Source organism: Stegostoma tigrinum, chromosome 19 (genome assembly GCF_030684315.1).
Source record: "Stegostoma tigrinum isolate sSteTig4 chromosome 19, sSteTig4.hap1, whole genome shotgun sequence".
Classification (NCBI taxonomy): domain Eukaryota; kingdom Metazoa; phylum Chordata; class Chondrichthyes; order Orectolobiformes; family Stegostomatidae; genus Stegostoma; species Stegostoma tigrinum.
Window position 1 is genome coordinate 27,461,145 of NC_081372.1, and position 20,450 is coordinate 27,481,594.

At 37.8% G+C, this 20,450-nt stretch overlaps 1 protein-coding gene across 2 annotated transcripts in view; it reads left to right on the top strand.

Annotated features, from left to right (window-relative positions):
• Positions 1-20,450, top strand: part of LOC125461534 (transcription elongation factor A protein 1-like) — a 131,169-nt gene that overhangs the window by 23,090 nt on the left and 87,629 nt on the right. Inside the window, exons 7-10 of one of the 2 annotated variants that reach the window (XM_048550444.2) lie at positions 10,830-10,886; positions 11,915-12,069; positions 17,326-17,472; positions 19,201-19,272. In XM_048550444.2, coding sequence (XP_048406401.1) covers positions 10,830-10,886; positions 11,915-12,069; positions 17,326-17,472; positions 19,201-19,272 — 431 coding nt within the window. The remainder of the gene's footprint in view (positions 1-10,829; positions 10,887-11,914; positions 12,070-17,325; positions 17,473-19,200; positions 19,273-20,450) is intronic. The other variant, XM_059652791.1, reaches the window with a different exon arrangement.

Consider the following 20,450-nt stretch of genomic DNA (forward strand, 5'->3'; position numbering starts at 1 on the left):
TTTTGAATGAAGTGAAACCAAGGTGCTGTTCATTGTTTTTCAGGTTGATGTTAAAACTGTATATTATTCAAAGAGAAGCAGGGGAGTCCTAGAAATGCAAACCACTTTCTTTTTTTATAAAAAAACAAAATTGGTTACTTATTTCTATCTGTGAGGTTTTGCCAAGTGCAGTTTGATGATTGTGCAATATAACAAGCTTGCAGTTAATGGATAATTTATGAATTACATTCAACTCACTGAGAATGTGGAATATGAGATATTATTGCAAGTTCTTTTTCCAAAAAGAGGTGCATGTATATTACTTCTCAACATTCCTCCCGCAAACTGGCTAATTGGATATCCTACTGTTTTCCGATTATGTGAGCCTGTTCACAGTTGCATTTCTTCGACAAGTGATTGACTAGATTTTAGTAATTAAATTTGAAGCTATTTTGGAAGTTTGAGAACGTATAAATGGAAGTTGCTTTTTCTCTTCAACCCTTAAGTTTCCCATACGGTGCTTGCTAGTTCTACACTTGTTTTTGCCACTAAATCAATGACATTGTCCTGCTGTATCAGCTGCTTGCCTTCCATCTCAATAGAAAGTGACATAAGAAACACACATTTAAGATATGGGGAAAGAGATGCAGTTGGGATGTGAGGAAGACTTTTATGTGCGTTAAGTGGGAATGACCTAGAACACTCTTCTTGCAAGTGTGGAAAATGTCAAGGTAACGATTTGAAAAGGAAACAGTTTATGCACTTGAGGGAAATAGATCTGTAGAGTTATGGCAATCAAGCAGGAGAATGAAACTGACCACTTGGGTGAGTGCGCATTAATCGAATGGGCCAAATGTCTTCCTTTTATGAGACAATGACTTATGCCTGACTTGATGCAGAAGATTATTTATTTTTATTACCTATTTTCACTCATTCAGTTTCCTCAACCTCTTCTTCATTATACTGTCTTGCCAATGATATGCTATTTGGAGTAGTAAGGGAGTATTGTTGTACTGCTCTGAAACCTCCAGTAATGGATTTTCTTGGTTCATAGGTGTGAAAGAGTTTGATCACAATTCTCCCATTGATTTTGCAGTTGTTATAGGACAACACAGATGATTCACTTAGTATGAAGGAAATAGCTTTTGTTTTTGTCTGAACGCTTTGTGCTAGAATTTATCCAGTTATTTTGCATTCCGGTATCTCCACTGCCTGGTTTTGTAATCTGTGCATGTTGAGAAATTCTCTTTTTATTCAATAAATGCAATTATTCTCCAAAAATAAATAACAGATATTAGTAGCTATATTAATAAAGAAATATTACAAAGAAGCATTCCCAATTGGTCATTACCATTGCTTGAACCTTCTCTCGTACACCAAAACTCTCCAAGTACTCCTTTCTGGCTTTCCGTACTTTGCATACAAGAGGACCTTTGATTAAATGCACATTATTCAGCTCAATTGTACAAACCTAAAGTATATTTATTGATGGGACTAGTTGATATGCTGTGAGATGACCTACTGGAATTCCAAACCTCTTAAGGTTAGGTGAGGCTAGGCTATAATGGAACTGGGGTCACTGATTATAATACAGTTACTAATTTTAATGTTATATTTTTCTGTCCTTATCTGATACAGATTCTTGTGTTCACATTTATAATCTTGTGTTGCGTCGTTACAGTCTTATCAGAGCTCAGGGCTGCACGCTAATTAGGGAGAGATGATGACTGGTGGTGATTTGACCTGTGCGCCACCATACCTCATGCAAGGGGAGAGGCTGAAAAGGAGAGCCCTTCATGGTATCCTCAGCCAGTGATGAGACTTGAACCCATGCCATCAAACCAACCCTCCAGCCAACTGAGCTAAACCAACCCCCATTTCTAATGTAAACTGCGTGTTACATGCATTGACACCACCTAATGGTGTCATTGCAGCTCCTCACTGCTGGGGGAATATAATTAAAGCCTGACAAGTTTTTGTTAGACAAAACCCGCGACACTTGTAGTCATTGGGGTTTATAATGGCTGTGTTTCACATGATTGCTTGTAGATGCAGCGTTTTGTTTATCTAATTTGATATGGCGTTGCGCACACGTTGTCTTAAGTGAAGCATGACTACTGGTTGGATGACAATTGTGTCTGACATTCTGGGATAATTTAGCCTCCATTTCAAAGACTATGCTATCCCCCATGGAGACAAACAAATCAAAGAACCTAAATTTATCAAACAATCCAAACAATAAAACCAGTGGACAAGATTTCACTTTTGTCTTTGCATTTGTCTTTGCAGTCACCTTTTTTTAACTGAATTACAGTGCATCTTAACTCGATCTTGCAGACTGATTTTTGTGCCCCATCCCTAGGTCAAGAGATTGGTCCAGCAACTATGTAGGAAGAGAAATCCACAATGTGGGAAGCAGTAAATGCCTCAAACAGGGAAGAGGTAGCCCTGCTGTCATAGGATTCAAACTGGGAGATCTCCATGTGCAGCTTCACCATGTGAAATGCCATGACTTTGCTGTAATGAAGTGAATCCGAGTCAATGCCTAAAATGTTTGGAATCTTAATTGATTTTTACAGGAAACTTTTATAGTTGAGAAAATGCTTACTTAGGATATTGTTACGGACCAGACCAGACCCCTTCAATATATTTTAAGAAGGTAGCCTTGACCCTAACTTATTCTTATTTTAAAGGTAGGCATGAAGTGCCATGTTCCAGATGCAATGCAACTGGTCAAGCTACTCGACATTAAGCAAAACAATTTATTTAAACGCTATCATTACGATACAAACAAAAGAAGGAGGAATTTAAAATAACTATTGAAAAGCTTAACTTAATAGTACAGTAACTATCACTAATTAACTGTTCCAATATAGTAACATCCCATAAAAGCAAAAAGGCAAACTCAGACACAGATTCTCACATGCATCTCTCCAGTTGAGTAGGGAGGAAACATCGAGAAAATGCAGAGAGAATAGCAGCCAGAAGATGTTCCCTGAAGCTTCCAACTCTTGTGAGATCCCACTGACTTCTGTTCAAAACCAAACCTAAAAACTCGGAAGCCTGGTCCGAATGGGTTGGTCGACCCACGCTGCTTCCATTGTTCCAACGTTAAAAAAAAAACCCAAGGCCTCTCAAATAGTGTTACTTTCTTAGAGACTGCTCATTACTTCTGCTTCATAACCTCTTCAAAAGAAAAGGGCAAAATAGCCTCTGAAAGTGACAGCATCATCACCATATACAGCTCCAAAACAGGGCTTTTGACCCAACCAGTCCCTGCTGGCTTCATGAACCACCTCTCCAATGTTCCCTCTGAGCCATACAGCTGTTCTGAGGGTCCAATTGTCATGCCAACCTTCTTCACTTCTTCTGGTTCCTCCACACAGTGACTGGAGAAATTAGAGTGAATGTAGTTTCTGTTGCCCTTTTCACCAATTTAACCTATTCCCCTCAAATGCTTGGTCCAGCTTCTGCTTGAATGCATCTATAATGTTTGCATCATCCATTCCCTGTGATATAGAATTCCATACTGTTATCATTCTTCGGAATAATTCATTTCTTTTTGAATTCTCTTTTTTTTATTGATGACATTCTGATGACCTAGTCATGGTGTGTCGCTCTCACTTTCATTCTCCCCCTCCCCCGTCTGTCTTGACCTGCTTCCCACCCGCTTCCTTGTCTTCCTGCCCATTTCCCCAGACTTCCATAATATTGAATTCCTATTTGGTTACCCGTGAGCATGTTTTCCAAGACTAAAGAATCACAACCTGTCAACATCTTTCTGATGTGTTAAACCTATGTGTTTCTGGTGTTAGCCTTTTTATCATACCTGCAACATCCTCAGTAACTGTATCCTTTTTTTCAATGTAGCCATTAGAATTGCAGGCAGTGTGATTTAACATAACTTCCCTACTTTTCTTAGAGGGATAGAATTCAGAGACAGTATTTTGCCTTTTTTAAAAAAAAAATTAGCGTTTATAAATTATGGCTGAAGTTTTAGCAATTGAGTACATTTGTATTCTCAGATTTTTTTTTATTCTTCACCTCACCTAGATTTGGTCCTTTCATGGAATTAGTGACCTCCCTGTTCTTCTCACCAAAGAGTGGTATGTCCTATATGTGTTGAAGTTTGTTTGCTTATGTCTTCTTCGTGTTACAGTCCTCCTCAGTATTGACTATCCCTGTTTTTGAATCCACAGTCCCAATTGTTAATGTAAATTGTGAAGATAATGGTCCCAGAACAGATCCTGTTTTCCAATTTCTGCTGCTGTAAACAAATAGCTACACTTTCATTCCACTCTCTTACTTTATGTCTTGAAGCCAAGAAGCAATTTATTCTGTCACTTTTCCCCTGCTTCACATTCTGTAATGTTAATCAAGTAGTCTATTATGGGGGACTTTATTGAAAGCTGTTGGAATAAATGGGTTCCCAAGTTTACCCCCCAAATGGTTGTACTTAACAAACGCGAGCCTCACAGGAGTGTTTTGTTGTTATTATTAGTTTTAACAATCCTACATTAGACCATTTCTTCATACTTATGAACAGCTGTTTTATGTTGTCCTGCATTATGTTCCGGGTTGCAAACACACTCCAGAATGGAAACTGTTTGCAACCCAGTGAATAGCTATATTGAAACAAATTGCACGAACTTTGCTGCTGTTGTCAACTCTACCTGTTGCTGCCTCAAAAACAAATCAGTAAATCAATCCTTTTTGCAAACTATGTTGACTATTCAATATTATAGTTCTCATTTCTAAATATTCTTGTATTCTCTCCTTTTTAGTGAGATTCTATTATGTGTCCGAGTATCAGTGATGAGCTCTCTGGCCTATAATTCCCTGGGCATGTTCTGTCCCCCTTTATTATTTGTAAGAATTATATTAGCTATCTGCCAGTCCCCGACCTCCTACCTTTTTTTTTGTTGCATTTTAGGGAAAATAACAGTAATAGCATAGCTATTACTATTAGATTCTTCCAAATGTGGATGCAGTCAATTCCCAATAAGGGAGTTGCTGTCTTTAAAATTTGTTTAGTTAGTTCAATATATCTGCTTTTTAACATTTTGAAATACTCTAATCTCATCACATATTTCCTCTTTTAATATTGTCTACCTATTCTATCGCTCTGGTAAATACTGAAGCGAAATAATTATTTACAATCAGCTGTCTCTGTATTGTTATTCATATTAGCATGTCGATCCCTTGATGGTTCTGATCCCATTGTAATTGAAATGCCTCCAAAATATTTTAGTGTTTTGTTTAATGATCCTTGTTAATTTAATTTCATACTCCCTTTTTCCCCGCTAATTAATTTCCTTGGTCTCCAAATTTCTTTGCATTCTTTATCATGCATTTCTTTCCTTTCTATTCATGTGCCTTTTCCTAACACTGTTTGTTCTCATCTTTATTCATCTATTGACTTCCCAGGTGTTTAGTTTGTTCTTTCTTTCTGGCACTGTGATCACTTGCAAAATGTTTCCCACCATGCCGTAATATTTCGTTTGGCAAATTTATTTTGTTAAATTCTATCTTCTGTCCTTCAAAATCAGCTTTTTTTTCTAAATTATATGGTTTTCATTGAATGTATGTTCTTGCAAGTGTATCATCTTATAACATTATGGTCAGTACTGCCTAAATGCTCCACTCTTAATCTTCTGGCAACAGTTTCTTTTGTTTATTTACAAAGTTTGTTATTCCACTTTATTTTAAAACTACTAAATACTATAGCTGAATGTAGGATATTCCAGTTTTCGTGAAATAGAATGGCACAGCACCAAAGCAAGACCCGTAGAAGCAGTCCAATTAATCTCATTCCCTTGTAAATTCATAATCCTTGTGATTATGTATTCAAATCCCTTTCAAAAGCATCAATTGATTTTTGTTTGCAACCCCGCCAATCAGGAAAACGCATTGGATATACTCGCCAGTTCTGTTTTTTTTAAAAAGCTTTTTGTTTTTACCCCCTCATTTGCATCTCTGGTTCATTTGAAAAATATCTTTTAAGATTGGTGTTCTACTAACTGACCTGTCATCCAGTGGAAAAAGTTATACTTGATTTTATTTCACCTAATAAATCCAAAAAAACTTCTTGTACTCCTCTCTTCAAAAATCTTAGTTTCTTCAGTACATCTACATAATTGTAATCCTTCATCCTAGATCTGTTGTTCTAGTCTGATTTGCAGGGTAATCATTTTTGTGACCATTAGAAAGCATGATTTGCAATGGAATTTTTTTTTCTTTATGAAAGCGGTGCAGTCTTTTTCTCATTAATTTACGAAATTTGTTTTCATTTTGCTTAATTATCAAGCAGGATGTGCTGCTGTTTCAACAATAGAGAAGTTAATGGTGGGAGATAGATTGGAATAACTAACTGCGTGGACTCTAGCAGAGGAGCCAGGAGTTTGAATAGTGTATGGACAGAGAGACAAATGGGCCAGAGGGTTGAGGAGCAATGCTGTAGTAGAGTTCCTGACTCCATATACCTATTGATCAGCAGGTGAAAATGTTAAGAAGTAAAACATTAAACAATGGACAGTACCTAGGAGAAGTCTATGGTTAGTGTGTAAGGCCAGACAAATTGATTAAGTGGGCAAAAATCTGGTATTGTTGTGGGAATGTTCACCAAAGATAATGTAATGTTCAGCACCATTCACAACTCCCCAAATACTGAAGGAGTCCATCTTCAAATACAACAAGATCTGGACAATTATCCAGGTTGGGATGACAAATGACAGGTAACATTTGCCCCACAAATGCCAAGGAATAGCCATTTCTTATAGGAGACTGTCTAACCATCGCCCTTTTACATTAAATGGTCTTACCATCATTGAATCCCTCACTATCAACATTCTGGGGGTTACCATTGACCAGAAACTTAACTGGACTTGCCATATAAATATAGTGGCTTCAAGAGCAGGTTAAAGGCTAGGAATACTGCAGCAAGTCATTCGCCACCTGATTCTCCACAGCCCGTCCATCGTCTACAAGACTTGAATTGGTAGTGTGATTGAAAGCCTCCACTTGCCTGCGTGAGTGCCGTTCCAACACTCAAGAAGCTTAACATTATCCAGGACAAAATGGCCTATTTGAGTGGCAGCACAGCCACAAGCATCCACTACCTCCTCTCATTCGTGGACAGTAAACCAAGAGGCAAAATATGCTGATTAGACTTCCCTTATTAAAACACTTCGCAGAGAATGACAGAGTTTGGGACCTGTACACCAGTAGCTGTAAGTCATTAAACTTGAAGTTTTCTTTATTATATCAAATCTGGCTTCATCATCTGGAGAAATTTGACATTTCCACTGATTAGATATTATATATATTTTTGTTTGCAAAGCTCTGTCCCTGGCCCAGAGAGCTTGCTTCTGAGAAGTTGTGATTTACTGCATGAAAGTTCAGCTACACCTCAGTAACAAGGTGCATGTTTTATAGTAGTATTTAAACAGGGGTAATACAATATGAAAAGGGAAGTTCCCCAGTTCAGTGGTTTCTAAAGATTGCTGTTTGTTATGTTTAACTGCACACAAGCTGGCACCAGAAGTTGCTGCCAGTTTCGTGAATATTGATGAGGTAGAATCAGTGGGCCAAATGGCCTCTCTCTGCAATGTAGGGATTCTATGCTGCCGACAGCCCCATACCCCTACCCCTTCCCTGGCATATATACCAACATTATCCTGACTACAATTGATTCTGAAGAAAGGTCACTGGATCTGAAACATTAATTCTGTTTTCTCTCCACAGACGCTGCAAGATCTGCTGTGTATTTCCATCAATATCTGATTTTTCTTTTTAAATGTCCACACTGTGACTAAGGTCTCAGCCAGTCAAACATGAATTACACCCTGCTCTTTAAATGCAAGATTACTCTTCTAAACTTTTACATTTGCTGTCATGTTCCAAACTTCCAGCAGTTTTTTCTTTCATAAATAGGTTTTACAGTGCATCCTGAATACAGGCTGGTCATACGTTTGCCCAAGAAAGTTCTCGCAATTTTTTTTTAACGACTTAAAGTCCTGTTGATCATCAAAAAAAGACTCAAACTCTGTCTCTCTCAAATATTGGACACTGAAAACCTGCCTGGCTGCTTTTCTTTATTCACTCACAGATGAGGATATTACAGCCTAGGCCAGCATTTATTGCCCTAAAGGTGGTTAAGAGTCAACCATGTTGCTGTGAGTCTGGAGTCACATACAGGCAAGGCCAGATAAGGATGGCAGTTTCCTTCACTAAAGGATAGTGGTGAACCAGATGAGTTTTTCTGACAACTGGTAATAGATTCATGGTCATCATTAGACTCTTAATTCTGTTTATTGAATTCACATTCCACCATCTGCCATGGTGGCATTCACACCTGGGTCCCCAGAACATCACCTGGGTCTTTGGATTAACAATCCAGGGATTATGCCTCCAGGCCATTGCCTCCCGTTTTGCCTTTTGTCAGGTGTGAGAATTCTTGCACTTTGAGCAAAGGATCCCAACCTGTCCCCATGGTGACCAAGGCACCTGATTTGTTGTCAGGCAGAATTTTACATCCCACCAATATCTTTTCCAGGGTATTAATGTCTTGCATTAAACCAGATATGTTGCTTGCTACACGTCTGTAACATTTGCTTTCATCGGCTTTACAGACCCAGATTTGCTCCTAGTATCCCAATTCCTTAAATTTTCTTTATGTTCAGATTCATTTGGCTTGCTGTCCTTTATCTGTATAATCTCCTCGAACCACATTGACTCCTATACATGCCTCAATTCTTTTGAGCCAGTATTGTAGTCTGTCCCTTCATTTGAGTTTGGCCATAAGCTGTGGAGTGTTCTCTCTAAAGCCTCCCTTCTTCCCAATTTTTCTAATTATGACACTTGACACTCCCCTAACTCTGACCTAATCGTTTGGCCACCTGAACTGATGTTTTCTTGTAATTTAATTCTTAAATTTTAGCTATCGCAAAGCATTTTGGAAATTTTTACATATTAAATATGCTATATAATGGTAAACAACTTGTAAATTTATTTTTAGATGATTGTACCAGAAATGTTTTCATATTTTCTTAATTTTCATCACCCTTCATTTTCGTAAGAATTGTTCAGGGTATCTAAACCATTAGTTAGGACACTGGGAAGGTCATTGGAAAGTGGGATCTCTGGGTGCTTGTCCACAGATCTCAAAGTAGAAGGGCAAACTAATTGGGTGGTTAAGGTGGCATATTGCATAGTTGCTTTTTATCAGTCATGTCATAGATTATAAGAGCAGTAAGTTTAAGTGGGAGCTGTACAAGATTTTTAGTTAGGCCGCAGCTGGAGCACTGTGCAGTTCTGGTCACTACATTATAGAAAGGATGCGATAATGCTCGCGGGAATGCAGAGGAGATTCACTGGGACTGGGATGAGCAATTTAGTTATGAAAAGAGACTGGATAAGCTTGGTTTGTTTCTTTCAAAGCAGAAAATGCTGAAAAGGGAGCTCTTGATTTGTATAGGATTATGAAGGACGTGGACAACTTGAACAGAAAGCAGCTGTTTCCCTTAGTTGAATCATCAATGACAAGGCTGTAATTTTAAAATGCAAGGCAAGAGACTTAGAGGGGTTTTGAGGAGAAATGTTTTTGCCAAGAGGGTGGTGGGAAAGCACTTCCTGGAAGTGTAGTTGAGGCAGGAAACCCCGATCTTTAAAAGATACTTGGATGAGCACTTGAAATATTATAATATTCAAGGCTGTGGGCCAAGTGCTGGCAAGTGGGGGTAGTGTAGATTTAGAGTAAATATTGGTAGTACAGACTCAGTGGACGACTTCTGTATTCTATGATTTGATCATAAGTAAGTACTTTTACAGAGTAGCTAATATTCTGCAGGAGCCCAATGAAATTTTGGTTACAGAACTATTCTTGGTACAATATATGTTTGAGTTGTGAAGATACCTCTTGCATGAATCCAAAGATATTAGCTTTAAAGCAGCTCTCGTTTATTCTTTTTATATTTTACAATATAGTTGTTAACTGCTGTAATCTAGTATTATAAACACCGTGTTCTGCTCTTTTGAAGATTTTGAAGTCAAGTTTGTTCTTTTCCTTTACATTGTGTTGAGATCTTTGCTGTCAATACAGCATTAGTTACTTTGTTGTATTTTGCAGAGGTCCCAATAAGAGTCTGGAATCGCAAAACAGCATTTTTATCATTCGAATTGTAGAGAGGACAAAATGTATTTAGAAACTCTGCACACTACTAGCAAAATTATTTAAATTGAGATTCTGTTAACTTTCAGTATTTTATGTCAGAACTAAACAATGATTTACAAAACAAAAATGTGTTTTGGCCAACAAAAACTTAAATGGAGTCTAATGTTGAATAATCTACCATGAGAAAGAAATGCAAATACTGTAGTTACTGCAAATGTGAAATTTTGGGACTAGTATCTTTGCAAAGCATACTTTTTTTCTGTACAAGGCCATGAATTCATTTTATTGGCTGCAGAAGATACTCCATGCTACATATTGCAGAAAGACTGGAATTTGGGCTGATTTGAATATTTAGAATAAATCTTGCCATTAGCCAATATGGTTCGCAACAACAGCACGAAGGGCTGTACTTCAGAAACACAAGTGTGTTATTTTAGTGAAACGTTCTGTATTAAGGAGCAGCAGTATAATTTTGCTCCATTTTAGATTGTTGAGCAAATGGTGCATTGAAATGAATAGAATATTTTTTTCTGTTTCAGCATGCAAAATTCTGATCTAAATGAAAGACCATTTAAAACGATCAATTTCTCTTGCTTATACTATTTGATTCGATGTATTTACTGCTGAACAGGACAAATACAGAACATTCAGCTTCTGACTAATTGCATCTCAATTGCAGATGATTATGTTGCAATTGGAACTGACTGTGACCATATGGCAGCTCAAATTGAAGAAAATATCCTTTTTCATGTGAATATCCTCTCCAGATGATGTTCATAAGCTGTCCTGTAGAAAACATTCATTTGGTGAATGTTTGACTGTTGGAGTATAACATTTTGTCCTGTCATTTCCGTAATTACCATCACTGTTCAGAACTGCGTATAATTCATATGAGCTAAAATATATTTGATGAGATTGTCAGTGGAGTAGAAAAGTTATTTGGTGTAGGAAGTGGAGTGCTAAAGTGCATTTTTTTTTTTGAAATGACGATTAGTATGCTTTGCTGGAAGGACAACAGGGGTCTTTACTGTGTATTGCCGTCCCGTATCTGGTGTGAATGTGCTGTATACTAATTGTGCGTTCAACATTGAACATTTATGCATTCCCTATGCTAACACTGCTTGTCTTTAGCACAAGCATACAAAATTCCATGCTTAACAGAAATGGGCTTTGAAATAAATATTCAGAAAGTGGTTTTCTTTTTCTCAGCAATAAATTTACAACACATGTCCTTGTCCAACAAAGACGTAGACCTTTGAGTCCCTGTAAAACATGTCGATTTTAATTTTTCCTGCGCAAATACAAGAATTAAAGATCAGGTCTTTCGCTATGCAAAGCTGAAAAACAAAAACTGGTTTACATAAAACAGTTTTTTTTATGTCGAAGCTTTGTGTGGGTAGAGATGGTAACGTAACATTAATTAATATGTTAAATGAGGAGCTGCAGCCAATGTATATGTAAAGCTCTTTCTTTAAAGACTGATTTCCAGCTTTTATTTCCAACCTCTGGTCGCATTAACAGGTCACCTAAGACAAGTTAAAGGAAATTGTAAAAATTATAACTGCAAATGAGCCAAAGCAGGAAGTATAGTTGCTTTTGGTTGTCTCCTACACCAAAGTTCAAAATAAACTGACATTCAGCGGCTTCTGTAATTAATTCTGTCTTTGACCAATATTCTTTGAAATTTGACACATTTTATGATGGAATTTGTTTGAAGTGTAATTATTCTGTATCTTGGCTATGACTCCTTAATTTCAATGATACTTGTATTCCAAGAGATGGGCAATACAGATATGAAATACAAAAACAGAGTCAGAAGCAGGATAGCTAACCTGAAAGATACCAAAAACCCCAATTTAAGGAAGAATGTTCTCTGTGGAAATATTTCAGCAGAACAAATTGCAAGAATGACTGCTGAGGTAAGGCAGTGTTATTATTGTAATGTTTTGTTTCCCATTTAAATAAAATTTATGTCCTTTTAATAATGCAAAGATATGTATCAGAATCACCATGTCAAATGGCAATTGTCATTATAAGCTTTGTTGAAAGTAGTAAAACAGTTTCAATTGCCACAGGAGATTCTAAAAGTGTACAATGTGTTGAGAACACTTGCTCTAAATGCAGTATACCATTTCACTAATCTATAAATACATTAGGATTAAGTCCTGTTTGCATTAGAGCATCTGCCACTAGATGTTGCTGTCACACCATCAATGACATCCAAAAAGTTTTCTAATGCTTGCATATTGGTATAAGGTGCTGTCTTTATGTAACTAGTTTATATGGATTGGATTAGGCCTTTAAGATCGGAGTTGTTTCAATTAAAAATACTTTTAAAGTTTGATTAGTAGTGTAATTCATTAATACAAACATTATTGAAGCTGAACTCTGCTAAACATATATTTTAAACAACAGTTTTAATGATTACATAATAGTATCTGAATACATGTTCAAAAATTTCATGAGGAACGGTTTCACAAATAACAAGTGTTTTTGAATGTTATTGATGTCTTTCCAGACATTCAGAGTGATCTCTCAGGTCTACGTATTAGGTGTTTATAATAGTTAATTTGTCTGAAATCTTGAAGTCAAAAAGAATTAGAAGTTTTATTTTAATCAGGGCTGTTGTTGAACACAAATCAGCTCTTAACTGATAAATTATGTTTAACCTAATGTTATTGATATTGCCTTTCAGTCAGAAGGCTATAAACCCCACTACATGGTTTGACCACGTTTCAGACTGACCCTTTTTCATGCAGTATTGAGGAATTGGTATATGTTGTTAGAGATACTGTCTTTTGAATTAAATACAAAACCACAGCCCTATTTTTCTCCTTGAGCTGATGTAAAAGATTCCATAGCACTATTCAAAAATATGGTTAGAGAGTTCCATTAATATCCTAAGTAATATTTATCCCTCAACTACCAACACTTTATCTGGACATGTATCTCATTGCTGTTTGAGGAATGTTATTGTGTGTGAATTGGCTGCTGTATTTCCCCACAATGTAACAGTGGCCATGGTTCAAAAATGCCACATTGGCTGTAAACACCTTTTTTCAAATGTCATCAGGTTGTGAAAGATTTTATTTATTGCAAACCCTTTCTATTCCTTATATCCCTTGATTCAGTTTACGCAGGTTCTGGCAAAGATTTGTAGCTCAAGTTATGGATGAAGTTGTTGACTTGCTTGCCAGTTTGGCTGGTTATTGTTCAGACATTTCATCACTGTACTAGTAACATCATCAGTACAGCCTCCGATGAAGCAATGTTGTTCTACTCCACTTGGTATTTATATGATCTGATCTGTTAAGTTGTGTTGTCATTTCCGGTTCTGTTCTGCATGTGTTTGCGTATGGGCTCTAATTCCACATGTTTGCTGATTGCATAATGGGTTGAAACCAGGGTTGTAGGAATTCCTGTGTGTCTGTGGTTGTCTTGAGCTAAGATGGCCACATTGTCCCAGTTAAATTGATTGCCCTCATGGTCCAAGTGCATTAAGAGGAGAGAAAGCTCGTTGTGACATTTTGCTGCTAGCTAGTGTTCGTGTATCCTGATGGCTAGTTTCCTTCCAGTCTGGCTGATGTAATGTTTGTTGTAGTCACTGCAAGGTAATTTTTTTAAAGCCTGTTCATCCTGCATGTCATGGGTATGGGATCTTCTGGTCTTTGTGAGTGTTTGTTGCAGTGTGTCTGTGAGTTTGTCTGCTGCCATGATTCCTAGTGGTCGCAGGAATCTCATCAGTTATGATAAGTTCTTGATATAGGGTAGTGTGGCCAATGTATTGGTGCATACTGTCCTCTCGGCTTTGCAATCTAGTAGGCACTTGCGAATGAAATTGTTGGAGTATCTGTTGTTAGCAAAGACCTTGTATGTGTGCTATTCCTTCTTCCTGTGTAGTTCTGGTGTGTTGAAGTGAATTGTGGCCCGTTTGAGTAGTATCCTAGCACAGCTTTTATTTGTGGATGTTGGGGTGATTGCAGTGGACATTTGAGGATTTGGTCAGTGTGGGTTGCGTTCCTATGTACTGTGGTTTGGAACCGCCTATTGGTCATTTGTTCTGCCCAGATGTCTAGAAATGGAAATTGCTTGTCTTCCTGTTGTCTTGTAAACTTGATCCCAGTGAAAACATTGTTAATGATTTGGTGCATTTAACGATGACAAACATGCCACATATCGGATCCACATTACATCGGCCAGACAGGAAGGAAACTAGCAATCAGGATACATGAACACCAACTAGCAGCAAAATGTCACAACGAACTTTCCCTCATCTCAGTGCACTGGGACAATGAAGGCCATCAATTTTGCTGGGACAACGTGATCACCTTAGCACAAGCCAACCATAAACGCACACGGGAATTTCTAGAGCCCTGGTTTTCAACCTGTTATGCAATCCGCAAACATGTGGAATCAGACCCCTTATGCAAACCGATGCAGATCACAACTGGAAATGACACAAACCAACTTAACAGACCAGATCATACAAACACCAAGCGGACTAGAACCATATTGCTTTATTGGAGGCTGCACTGATGATGTTATGCAGCATGGTGGCGACCCCATCTGTACGATAACCAGCTAGCTTGGTGAGTAAGCCAGCAACCTCATCAGTTTACATGTTTGACTTTGCAAGGTCAATTAAATTTATGATGCCAAGAAAATATGGGCATGCACTAAAGGAATGTTCAAGTTTATAGACTTAATCTCATTTTGAATCTATCATTGTGTCTTGTAGCGTACTCTTTGTAAAGAGTTTAGTTCATACTAACTTAAAGTTCCTGCTTTCCTGCCGTTTTGTGTTATTGCATTATTGTTGTGATGCAAAATGCTGTTTCCCCTCTAGACACAATTTAAAATGTTGATATTTTTCCATATTCTGACTATTAAGGCTGTACACTCCACACAAGTCGTACTTAATTACGGATGAGTCCCTTGCCAGAGATTTGGATGTACCCTGAAATTTCACTGTTAATATTTGTTGTAACCTTTTTTGAGTGTTTCATGTGGAGGTGGTTAGACACAGAGCGGTGGGGGGGTGGGGGGGGGGGGTGGTGGTGCAGTTGATGCAATAAGTATCAATATGGTTATGGTCATGGATGCAGGTTTATGTCAGACCTATTTTTCTCATCAACCTGTTTAGAGATGTTATTACACTACTCTGGAGCAGATGGACTTGAACCCGGCCCACCCTGGTTTAGGGCAGGGATGCTACTCCTGTGCCAGAAGTGGGCTTCGAAAGAGAGGAGGAGAGAGATTTGTGGAGATGCAGTGTTATTGCCTAATGAACAAAGCTGTCCTTGCGTAGAAGCCACAGACAGAGACCTGTAAATTTGTCAGATTTGCCCTCAAATAACTGCTTCCAACCCACATTCACCAATTCCTGTCCAATTTGGGAGTAATTAATCCCTCCTTGACACCAGCCCCTCTGAGGCATTCATTATAAATGCACAGCTATCTCTCAGCATTGCACTCAAAGACATCTCTGCCACCTTCTGATTGGATGCTGTTCATTTTTGCACGGTAAGCGTGTTCTTTTGCAATCCTCTCCCTAGTCATGGTTTTGCCAACTTATTTCAGGTGATTTACAAATGGTACTGGGCTGAAATACATGTCGGGTCCTTTACTGCCACATACAAGCAGGTTTAACATCTGTAACATGAACCCAATGCAACATTTCCTTTCTTTTGAAAATGGTGACCTGTATCAGGATGACAAGTTAGCATCCACAACTTTTCAGACTTACTTCTGTCTCCAATGTACTATGTTGTGCCCAAAAGCATGTCTAAAGGAATTTTTTCACTGTTTTTGTTTCTTTGTATATATAAGCAGCAAAGTGAATAGATAGGTACTTAAGAATTCCCAACTGGATGAATATTTTAGTATCCTAACCTTTTTATGTTCTAAATCACGGGTTAGATACCACATTTAACTAGAAATTAAATACATTAAATAGTGACTTAGGGTTGAAAACAGTTGCTGCAAGGAATTTGCAATACACTACATACTTAACCAATATTTCAATTCTTCTGTGTGTTTTTTTCTTTGAAAATCGGCTGTGACAATCAAAAGATGTAGTGATCCCACTACGCATGTTGGAGGTGACACCATTTTGAAATTTGCAACACTGACCTCATTGTGATTTAAAAGGTGGCTGCCGTGTGATTAAGGTGAAGTAGAAATATAATTAAGATTTAATTTATCTTGAATAGGTGTAGAAAGATTAAAATATCCCTGTTATTCCCAGGCAATGGAATTTGCTCTCACTTTGATGAATTTCATGTGGGATCTAGAATAGAAAGGGGCGTTAATGGTTTGTAAAATAAACTGGTTTCATTTTGGATTTAGATATGTAATTTGATTATAGTCAAGCTCACATTCAAATAAAATATTGAAATTTTTAAGCAATTTGGAACCTGCTGGTGTCTGATGCAAATATACCTGTTTACTGATGTTCACGTTACGTGGAAATCTGTCCAGAAACATTGATTTTTCTTTTTCCCCTCCCTTCCCTAAGTCTCAAAAACAAGCAAGCCAAATCTGTATCTGTTCAGCCAGTTGCACTTCTCATAACTCGAAATCTGCTATCACTGATCATCATCCTGCCTTTCACAATTATATCAAAATGGACACATGTGTTGGTCATCTCACACTTAACAGACAATGAGCCTGAAAATCTGGTAATTATTTTGGAATTGAGTAACTTGGCAGCCATTTTAAAGTAGCTTTTATGTGTGCTGGCTAAATAAGAGTTGTCAAATCACTTAGTGGTATTGACATGAGCATTTCTTGGGCAGTAGCAGCAAGAAACAGACTGCAGTTACAGCTCTTGGGTTGGCTGGATACTGAACCATACTGAATTGCTCCTTGATATGCTTTTAACCAACATTAACTGTGTGACTTCTTGATATGAAGAAATATGTGAACTGGTAGATCATCACGGCTGAAAATCAACAGTGCAATTAACATGTTTTCTACCAGGTAGGGATTTTTACAAAAGCACATTCTGGTATCGTGTAGTTTGAAAGGATAAAATATCTAAATTGGAAGAATATTGTAAATGAAAATTCATTTTGAGCCTTCTTTTTTAAGAGATTTAAAATCCATGTAAGCTGTCTCAAATGTTTTATTTAAAATATTTTACCTTGTGACATTTTTTTTCAACAACCATAAAGGAAATGGCAAGTGATGAATTGAGAGAGATTCGGAAGGCTTTAACAAATGAGGCTATCCGAGAACGCCAGATGGCCAAAACTGGTGGTACTGAAACTGCCCTCTTCACCTGTGGGAAGTGCAAGCAGAAGAACTGTACTTACACACAGGTAAGAATGATGTTGATATTATGAAGGCCAGTTAAATAATCCTGACGGTTTGCACATAAATTGCACAGAAGGATTTCTACATTAGTAGAACAGAACTGGAACCAATTCCTTTCAGGCTACCAATTTTAATAAATGCTGGTGCACATTTCATGCAGCATCCTATTTAAGATTGTTAAATGGTTTTCATGAATACAAAGGATGATTTCTCCCCTTTCCGTGCCTCTTTGCATCAAAAGTGATTGCACCTCTGGTTGAAGAAGCTGTATTGTGCTGTCCAGAAAAATATTGATTAGAAGATTCTATCACTTCTATCTTATTTTCCTGATTTAATGTAATAGTGACATTGTGCTGGTGTACTTTCTAACTACAGTGGCTTACCAATGGTTTCATATGCCCGTTCTGGATGTCGGAAATAACCATGTTTATAGTATAATACAGGAAGTTGTTGGAAGATGACAATGGACAAAGATTTTATTTGTTTCATTTTGTGCTCTGCAGAGGTATCAGTATGCAATGAAATAATCATAGGGTTCACAATGACTTAATACGGATGAATTACAAACCGAGTGAACAATTTTGTGACTTGATGCCTCGGACCATTTATTTGCAGTACAGTAAATATGGTTAGTTCTACTTCCCTGAGAGGGTTTTCCCTTTTCTTAAGCATCCCAGGCAGTTGCCAGCATTGAACCAGAATACTGACCTCTACTAGCATGGTTCTGTATTGCCTTGGCGATATAATAAAAGAGTTAGGTCTTTTTCTGCTTTCTTGTTGCCTATCTTTTTTGCCTCATTCAACGTTTCTTGTACCATGTATATAGCCTTTGAAAAGAATGAACATTTCTGAATGCTCTGACATTTTATCCTATACATTTTTAGGTAGCTACTTGCTTTTGGTTTTGAGCCTTTTATGTTCTCTGCTTCCAACATTCTTTACCTCACCCCGCTTCATTATCTCGCCTCTGCAAGCCTCAAGCTGGCTTTGCATCACTCAACAGAGAGAGATTTACATCATTGCAGTGCTTCTAATGATTTTTAGCTGGGATTACTGAGTCAGCCCAGAAGTACTTTTATACTGAATGAATCATGAGTATATGTAACCATAGTAACAAGAATGATGGTATTGATGTCCAATGTGTACGCCACTTTCTTACAGCTTGCAAAATTCTGTGTCCAAGTCAAAACTATTGAATCAATTCTTGTTAGGCCTGTTGCTATCTTGTAATTGCTCCATATTTCTGAGTCGACTTTTGGTCAAAGACATGAACCACATTATATGTTTTCATTTTGTAATTTACTTTCAGATCTGCTTCCACATTTTTTTCTAATCTTCAGACTTTCTAATCAAAGGCATTATGTTAGACAATTAAATTCCATGAAGAAAATACATGGAATAAACATGACTTTTTCTCTGGAGATGTAGAAGTAGATTTGCCATATTATTCTCAATTGGAACTTTTTCAATAAAAATGTTCAAACTTGAATAACAGGATAATTGAGCTATCATTCCTACATGTATTGACATATATTTTTCTGTTAGTTCCTTGTCTGTTGTCGAGCAGGCTACATAGAAAACAAATTTTGCTTCTTGTCACCAGGAATTCAAACTGTTCTCTAAGACATATTCAGGGAATGATTTCCTGTAGTTTCATTGCTTAAAAGAACAAAAGTGTTGCCCTTTATGAAGGAACCCATTTTATGATTATCTTTGCTTTCGTCTTTCTCCAGGTTCAGACGCGGAGTGCTGATGAACCCATGACAACATTTGTTTTTTGCAATGAATGTGGTAACCGATGGAAAGTATGTTTTTCATATTGTAATCTCGTAACTTTCTAAAATACATTGACTGTAGCCTTTCATTAAGCTCTCGGCTGCTGAATGAACAAATGAAAAAGTACAGCACAGGAACAAGCACTTTGGCCCTTTTGAGCCTGTGCCAACCATCATGCCCTACTCAATCTAAAAACAAACCTGCTGTTTTTCAATCAGTATATCTCTATTACCCCTCCTATCCATGTACCCATCTAGGTGCTACTTAAATGTCTTCAATGTACCCATCCCACCACCTCTTCTAGTAGTGCATTCGAGGCTGTTACCACTGTGTGAAACTTGCCTCACACCTCTCCCCTTAAACTTCCCCCTCTGACCTTGAACCTGTCCCCCCTTCTAATTGAAACTTCAACCCTGGGAAAGGGCCTCTGACTATGCACGCTATCTATGCTTCTCATAATTTTGTAGACCTCTATCAGGTCACCTATTATCCTCTGTCTTACCAGTGAAAACAATCCTTGTCTTTTTAACCTTGCCTCATAGTCAATGCCCTGGAGATCACACAACATCTTGGTGAACCTTCTCTGTTCTCTAACCAAAGCTTCCACATCCTTCTGGTAGTATGTTGACCAAAACTGCACACAGTACCCCAAATGCAGCCTTACAAGCATTTTATATAGCTGCAAGAGTTTTGCCAACTCTTGTATGCCACACTGAGAGCATTGAAGGCAAGCATACCATATGTTGTCTTGACCTGCATGCTCAGGTTCAAATGAATGTTAGTGTTCCTGAGGGTTCTACCATTTTCCAATATAATTCACACTTAAATTTGATTCTGTAAATGCATCACGTCACATTTATCTGGATTAAACTCCATCTGCCATTTCTGTGCCCAAGTCACAAATCTGTCTTTATCCTGTTGTATCCTTTCAGTCGTTGACACTGCCGGCAATGCCATCGATCTTTGTGTCATCAGCAAACTTACTTGTCAGGCCACCCACATTTTGCTCCGGATCTTTTCTGTATACTACAAAAACAAAGGACCTGAGACTGACCCCTGTGGAACACCACTAGTTACCAGTCTTCAGTCTGAAAAACATCCTTCCACCACTACCCTCTGTCTTTTATGACCGAGCTGGTTTTCAATCCATCTGGCCAGGCCACGCTGAATCCCTTGCAATTTTAGTTTTTGTACCAATCTGCCATGT